The following is an 8194-nucleotide window of genomic DNA, read 5'->3' on the forward strand; positions in this document are numbered from 1 at the left end:
TGCCGAGTCAGGTAAAACATGTCTTATCTCTTCTTCAAACAAATGGGTGATTGATTCAAGTGCCATAGATCACATGACAGGTAATTCTAGTACCTTCTCTAGCTTTTGTTTACACAAAGCTCCCTCTCCTGTTACCATAGCTGATGGGTCTACCTATAACATTATGGGATCTGAGACTGTTAAACCAACATCCTTTATTACCCTGTTATCTCTTCTAAGCCTACCAAAACTCGCTTTTAATTTGATTTCTGTAAGTAGACTTACCAATGATCTTAACTATTATATCTCATTCTTTCTGATCATTGCCTTTTTCAGGATGTCATGATGAAGTAGATTATTGGTAAAGGACATATATCTGATGGTCTTTATATTCTTAATAAGTGGGTGCCTCGATCTGTTGCTTGTTCCAGTACAATCTCCCCAGTCATAGCACATTGTCGATAGGGACATCCATCTCTGTCTGCATTGAAGAAACTATGCCCTCAGTTTGATGACGTATCTTCACTAGATTGTGAGTCATGTCACTTTACAAAACATCACCGTAGCTCGTTAGGTCCGAGAATTAATAAATGGGCTAAGTCTACTTTTGAGTTGGTTCATTCTGATGTTTGGGGACCATGTCCTGTTGTGTCCAAAAATGGGTTTAGATACTTTATTACTTTTGTGGGCGATTTTTCTTGAATGACATGAATTTATTTTATGAAAATTCGATTTGAAGTATTCTCTCATTTTTGTGCATTTTATGATGAAACTAAAACCCAATTTAATACTTCTGTGCATATACTAAGAAGTGACAATACTAAAGAATACATGTCAGACTCAATCCAGAATTACATGACTCAACATGGGATTCTTTACCAATCCTGCTGTATTGATGCTCCTCCTCAAAACAGAGTTGCCGAGAGAAAGAATAGACATCTACTTGAAATAGTTCGAGCCTTTTTTGTTTCAAACGAAGGTTCCTAAACAGTTCTGGGCTGATGCCATCTCTACAGATTGCTTTTTGATTAATCGTATACCATCTACAGTACTTAATGGAGATATTCCATATAGTATTCTATTTCCAAACAAGTTACTGTTCCTAGTAGAACCACAGGTATTTGGAAGCATCTGTTATGTTCGTGATGTAAGGCCATCCGTTACTAAATTGGATCCAAAAGATTTGAAGTGCGCTTTTCTGGGATATTCTCGTCTTCAGAAAGGGTATTGATGCTACTCGCCCGATCTCCATAAATATCTAGTTTCTACTGATGTGATCTTTTCGAAAAATACACTGTTCTTCTCTTCTCCCTCCATCCCTACAAGTCAGGAGGAGAAAGATGAGTGACTAATCTACCAAATCACACATTCAAATATTCCTATTGGGCAATCAGATGACGGTGCTACTCTTACATCTCCCAACACCTCTAATGAGCAACCTCCTACTCAAGCAAAGCCACTTATTATCCACATTTACTCCAGAAGGCAAGAAGCTAATGATACATGTCCTGCACCGGCTACTTCATCATCTGATCCTCCAAATGACCTTGACCTTCCCATTAGCCTTTGCAAAGGTAAACACCAGTGCACTCTCCCTAAATCTATTTATCACATGGCTAACTTTATTTCATATGATCATCTGTCTCTTGCGTCTAGTTCTTTAATTACCTCTCTAGATTCAGTCTCTGTGCCCAAAACAGTAAAAGAAGCCTTGGGTCATCCTGGATGGCATAGTGCAATACTTGAGGAGATACATGCTCTAGATGAAAATCACACATGGGAGTTCGTAGATCTATCTAAAGGCAAGAAATTTGTGGGATGCAAATGGATTTTTGCTGTCAAGGTCAATCCAGATGGCTCTATGGCAAGATTGAAAGCCAGACTTGTTGCAAAAGGATATGCTTAGACCTGTGGAGTGGATTATTCAGATACATTCTCTTAAGTGGCCAAACTTACCTCTGTTTGCCTATTTATATCCATCATTGGGTCCCAAGATTGACCCTTATACTAGTTGGACATCAAGAATGCATTCATTCATGGTGATCTCTAGGAAGAGGTATATATGGAGCAACCACCTGGGTTTGTTGCTCAGGGGAGATATGGGAAAGTTTGTCATCTGATGAAATCTTTGTATGGTCTAAAATAGAGTCCTCGTGCCTGGTTTGGAAAGTTCAGTGAGGTAGCTCAGAAGTTTGGGTTGAAGAAGAGCAAGTGTGATCACTCGTCTTCTACAAATAGTCAGCAACTGGTATTATTCTTCTTGTTGTTTATGTCGATGACATTATCATTACAAGAGATGATTGTGCAGGAATCTCCTCTCTCAAGTTATTTCTACATACTAAATTTCAAACAAAAGATTTGGACCAACTAAAATATTTTCTGGGAATAGAAGTAACAAGAAGCAGAAAAGAGATTTTCTTACCTCAAAGAAGGTATGTACTTGATCTGCTGGCCGAAATCGAAAAGATGGGACCAAGCCATGCAGCACACCAATGGTTCCCAATGTACATCTTATAAAAGATGATGGTGATCCATTTGATGATCTTAAAAAGTACCAGGAGATTAGTTGGGAAACTAAACTATCTCACAATGACCCGTCCAGATATTGCTCAGGTTGTCAGCCAATTTATGTCTAGCCCTACAATAAAACATTGGGCAGCTTTGGAATAGATATTGTGTTATTTGAAAAGAGCTCCTGGTCTTGGTATAGTGTATAGTAATCACGAACACACTTGCATTGAGGGATTTGCATATGCTGATTGGGTTGGATCCAAAATTGATAAAAGATCCACTATAGGATATTGAGTCTTTGTTGGTGAAAACCTTGTATCCTAGAGGAGCAAGAAACAAAATGTCATATCTAGATCCAGCACAGAATCAGAGTACCGAGCCATGGCACAGGCCACATGCGAAATTTTGTGGTTAAAACATCTTCTAGCTGAGGTTGGATTGAAGCCTTCAGTACCAGCAAAACTCTGGTGTGACAATCAAGCTACTCTTCATATCGCTTCAAATCCCGTATACCATGAAAGAACTAAACACATTGAGGTCGATTGTCGTTTCATTCGTGAGAAAATCCAAGAAAATGTAATCTCTACTGGTTATGTGAAGACTGGAGAGCAACTTGGGGATATCTTCACAAAGGCATTAAATGGGATTAGGATTGAGTATCTTTGTAATAAGTTGGGTATGATTAATATCTACGCTCCAGCTTGAGGGGGAGTGTTACAAAATAACTGACATTAGGAGCTAATTAGTTGCTAATTAGCTTAATTACAGTATCTAATTAGGCGTAATCAGCTATTCCTTAATTAGACAGATTAACCTACCTTAATTAGAGATATTGTATGTGTACATATACCTTTAAATTTCAATGAATAGATAACAGAAAACATTCTCTAGTTCCTCCATTTAATTACAAAAACTAACCAACAAAACTAGTCTTTTTCTCTGTTGTTAGGAGATGTATGCACTCTCTTTATAGACCACTAAATAGCTTGCTTTAGTGGAGGAACCATTAAAAATTACCACCAAGGAAAATTTTGTTGTTTGTGGTGTCTTCTTTCTTTTTAGCATTTGGTGATTGGGGTTTAGATTCCTCCTCTGGTTTCTGTTATCAAGTTAACTGTATGCAGGTGGTGCTAGATAGGAACCAAAGAGCTAAAATGTTTTAGAATCTTCATTCTTGGAAAATCCAATGCTTTTAGAGTTATACGGAACTCTGTTTTCAGAGAATGATGGATCTTTCTGGAGCGGACCTCATTCAAAGGTTGAGCGTCAGGGTTCAACCTGCAAGAGTTCCATTCATGAAGCAATTGCAACATTTATGTAGTAGTAGTTGCTTAGGTTTGAACCAAAATGGTTCAAGTAATCTCACTTGGTGCATTCGTAGAGCGAGTGAACAATACTAGTTGATTTATAACAGCAGTTTTCAGGTTTCTTGTTTCGTAAACTGATAAATAGGTCTGGGCATCGGGTGGGTCGGTCCAGGTATTTCAACACACAGAACCACCCATTATGCTTCGAGTATTTCGCAAATGGAACCATTCGGGTCATTATAAATACTAGAACCAAACCTAAACTTGAACCATCGGTTCTAGTTTGGTTTCGATTCTACCTATATCATTTTAATATTTATTTATTTAATAAATATTTCACATAGATCCTTTTGGTGCATATACCTAATACACTACTACTCGAAAATATTTGTACAATGGAGAAAATTTAGTTAAAAAATTTTCAAGGAGCAAAATATTGAATAGTAAAATGTCACAAAAATAGGAGAAAATAAAATAAAGATAAAAAATGAAATTATAATTTGAGAAAAATTATTTTTCTTAATAAATCTTATTCGATATATTAAAGAAGTATACTAGGCATATAATTTAATTATGACCAATGCTTAAATTATTTTACTTTTAAAACAAATTGATATAAAAAATGCTAATTAAATACAAAATTAATATAGTATCAAAAAAATTACGATCCACACGTTAAACTCGCACTATTTGAATAAAAAATATATAAAGAGAACTAGGAACCGAAGATAACAAAAAGATACAACACAGCACAAGTAAGAAATATATCAAATTCAATTGTCACGCGTTATGAAAAATTTTAAAGAATCACTTAAGTTTATTAATAATACAAGAAAGTCAAACTTGAATTGTAAAGAATAAACATTTTGATCCGTCAACTTATACCACACCTGTTTGAAACTTTTGATTTATAAAAAGCTCAAATTGTAAACATTAATATATAATAACTTCTGAAATGCAACAATCTGATGTAAGACGAGATGTAAAAAAATTAAGAGCTTTTTAGGGTTAGAATTTAAAGTTTTAGACTAATTACTATCAAAATTAGGATTTTTAGGTTTCATATGTTTTTTCAGCCTATAAATTGTATATAATTTTTTTTTTATAAAAGTCGGTTCCACTCGAATACCCATGGTTCTGATTCAAGAACCAAGAACCAAACCGAACTCAGTTGGTTATCGGTTCTGGTTCCTAATTTATTTTTTTTGGGAAATCAGACCGAAACCTTCGATTTTGGTTCGGTTCGAGAGATTCGGTTCCGATTAAAATACCCAGGCCTACTGATATAAGCGTACCATTTGTGGAATCTAAATAGAGAAAATATAGTCGCAATATAGGAAAACAACAAGGACGTCAATAGCAACTTGTGATTTAATATTATTTTGATTTATCATTTGGGTTTAATCTTTTATCATGTTCTATTCTTAAATATTAATATTTTAGGTATGTTCATTGACAATTAATCGAATTTAGAAATTCATAAATCTCAAATATATTTAGAAAATATACAAATTAAGACATAAATCTAGAAGTCTTATTTGCTACACATATTAAGCCCTTATTTGGCTTCCAATTTTTAACATTTATTTTCTATCACATATTTTATGGAATTCGTCATTTATTTAGATTTTGATCAAAATTTATTAAAAATCAGAATTTTAGCTAAACGAAACAGGGGCCAAGTATGCCACACCATGGCTTTTTTTTTTTTTGGGTCTCAAATGTCATACCATGCTTGCTTACATTGCTCAATGCACTATTTTTATACATTATTTAAAAACTTCAACATGATGTTCTTCTCAATATTATTACAAAACCATATACAATTCTCACCTTCGTTCATGTTCTTAAGTAGCATCTTGATAAATACATTAGTCATAGATCAACATAAAAGACATTCTTGGATTCATTTGGTAGATACATTATGAATATACAATAATCTTGTCAGAACAAGTTGCCGGCTCTATTAACATACTTCTAAATCTCAGTCAAATGTCAAAAAGAAAAAGAAAAACCCGCAAAACTCACAATTTATACCATAATCAAAAAGGGAGTATTCAAAAAGTTCAATCTTTAGAGCAATTTTTTTGGTTTTTTTCAAGGTTGTTCTGAGTGATGACGTAAGGAAGACGAGGAACGAGGGAATTCTGATAACATTTGAACAACCTCTCTCATGGTTGGCCGTTCAATGCTGTTTTCTTGAACACAAAGCATGGCAACGAAGAACAAATGCATGGCTTCATTTTTAGGCACAATTTTAAACCTTTGATCCACTATATCAACAACTTTTTCTCTTTGACAGTTCGTTGTTAGCTTCATCCACTGCACAATATCGACTCCTTCCCCGAAATCACCCACTGGCCGTCGTCCCGTGATGAGCTCCAAGAGAACTACTCCAAAACTGTAAATGTCACTCTTTTCGTCTACTCTCAATGTGTATGCATATTCTGCACAAATGCAATGGATGAAATTTATGATTCGAGACAAATCTTGAGAAAGATTCAGTTACTCGTATAGAATATATGCAAAAATTTACCTGGAGCAATATACCCGTAGGACCCTGCAATGGCCGACATGCTCTCGGAGGCTCCACCATCTACCAAGAATCTGGCGAGCCCAAAATCCGCAACGTGAGCTTCGAAATTCGAATTCAGCAAAATATTGTTTGATTTCACATCTCGATGCACAATCAATGGCGAGCAATCATGATGTAGATAGCACAATCCTTTTGCCGCATCCATGGCGATTTTGTACCTCAAATTCCAGCTTAGGAGTTCCCCTTTCTTCCCGTGCAACGCCTCCCCTAAACTCCCGTTTCTCATGTATTCGTAAACGAGAAGGTTCGTCTCATTGTTCGTGCAAAATGCTAGCAATTTTACTATGTTTCTATGTCTGATGTTGCCTAATGTTCGAATTTCTGCCCTAAACCCGTGATCATGGCTGTTGTTGCCAAGTCCCACAAGTTTTTTGACAGCAAATTCGACCCCATTTGGTGTTTTGCCATGATAGACGATTCCGGCACCTCCTCTTCCGATTACATTGCCATCTTTTATGCATTCAAGAACATCAGAGACTGTGAAATCTAGCTTTTGGAAGGCAGTGATTTTCAACGAATTTGAGGTGTATTTGTTGAATGATCTGGCCTTGATAATAGCTGCAGTGACGAACACCAGAGAACAGATTAAAAGGCCTAAGGCAAAGGTCAGCTTGATTGCACTGTGGGATTTTCTTGGTGGGCATGTAATTGCAGTGACATTGCAAGGGTTGTTAAATGAAGATCCACAAAGTTTGGGATTACCAGCAAATGAAGAAGCATTTAAGATTGAGAACTGGCCTGATTCCGGTAGCTTACCAGAGAGATCATTGAAAGAAAAATCAGCGGTCGTGAGACTTGCAATTGAACCCATTGATGGGGGTATGGTTCCATTCAAGTGGTTTCTTGATAGGTTAAGGTAATTCAAGACTCGAATATTTGATATTTCTTGAGGGATTGAACCAGACAAATTGTTGTTACTAAAGTCCAAATAAGTAAGATGGACACAGTTACCTATTTCAGGTGGAATTTCTCCAACAAGAGAATTCCCATTTAGAGAAAGCTTTATGGCTTGGTGAAGTTCACCTATGGAAGAAGGGATTGAGCCAGAAAAATTGTTTCCATTAAGTGAAAGGATTTGGAGGGAAGATAAATTGGAAAGAGAAAAAGGCAAGGATCCAGAAAGTTGATTGTTTGATAAATTCATTTGGCTTAACTTAGTAGGCCTCGAAGATGAATTACCATTTTCAGACAAAGATCCAGACAGCATATTGTTCTGCAGTTCAACAAAATTCAGCCGTGGTAAGTAAATGAAATCAGTTGGAATGCTCCCATTCAAGTAGTTTTGCCCCAACCTCACCCTAACAAGACTCGAACATGTGCCCAAGTCCTGTGGCAGTGACCCAAAGAGAGAGTTTTTATGGAGAATTAGTATTCTAAGCTGTTTTAAGGCACACAAGTCTTCAGGGATTGTACCAGTGAGCTTGTTTGAAGACAAATCAAGGTCCTTCAGCGTCTGGTTTTTCCCAAGATTCTTCGGGATAGCGCCTGTGAAATTGTTGTTCCAGAGTTCAAGAACTTCAAGACTTGGATAATCTGATATGTAACTTGGTATTGATCCGTGCAATCTGTTCACAAACAGTTTGAGAAGTTTGATCTGCCTGAGGTTGATAAGCTCATATGGGACTTCCCCACTGAGTGCATTGACAGAAAGATCAAGAGTCTTTAGGCTCGTTAAGTTGCCTAATTGCTTTGGTATTGGACCAGAGAGGCGATTGATGTAGAGAAACAATGTATCAAGTAACCTCAAATTCCCCAACTCAGGAGGGATTGAACCATCCAATCCACAGGTTGAAAGATCCAT

The 8194-nt window shown here is 36.5% G+C and overlaps 1 protein-coding gene across 1 annotated transcript; it reads right to left on the minus strand.

The window, feature by feature from the left end:
• Positions 1–5675: 5675 nt before the first annotated feature.
• On the minus strand, positions 5676–8194 carry LOC111387605 (leucine-rich repeat receptor-like serine/threonine-protein kinase BAM3). Its single transcript, XM_023012177.1, has 2 exons — positions 6334–8194; positions 5676–6244 (listed from the first exon to the last, which is right to left on the minus strand). Exons 1-2 carry the CDS (start codon positions 8192–8194, stop codon positions 5895–5897), a joined length of 2211 nt encoding a protein of 736 aa, XP_022867945.1. The 3' UTR covers positions 5676–5894.

This window comes from Olea europaea, chromosome 3 (assembly GCF_002742605.1).
Source record: "Olea europaea var. sylvestris chromosome 3, O_europaea_v1, whole genome shotgun sequence".
In the NCBI taxonomy this organism is placed as follows: domain Eukaryota; kingdom Viridiplantae; phylum Streptophyta; class Magnoliopsida; order Lamiales; family Oleaceae; genus Olea; species Olea europaea.

Excerpts from the sequence above, each read along its gene's own strand:
- LOC111387605 (XM_023012177.1), bottom strand. The coding sequence starts at position 8,194 with ATGGATCTTTCAACCTGTGGATTGGATGGTTCAATCCCTCCTGAGTTG. Across the intron at positions 6,245-6,333 it reads CTACGGGTATATTGCTCCAG|AATATGCATACACATTGAGA; the intron begins GTAAATTTTTGC and ends GCATTTGTGCAG.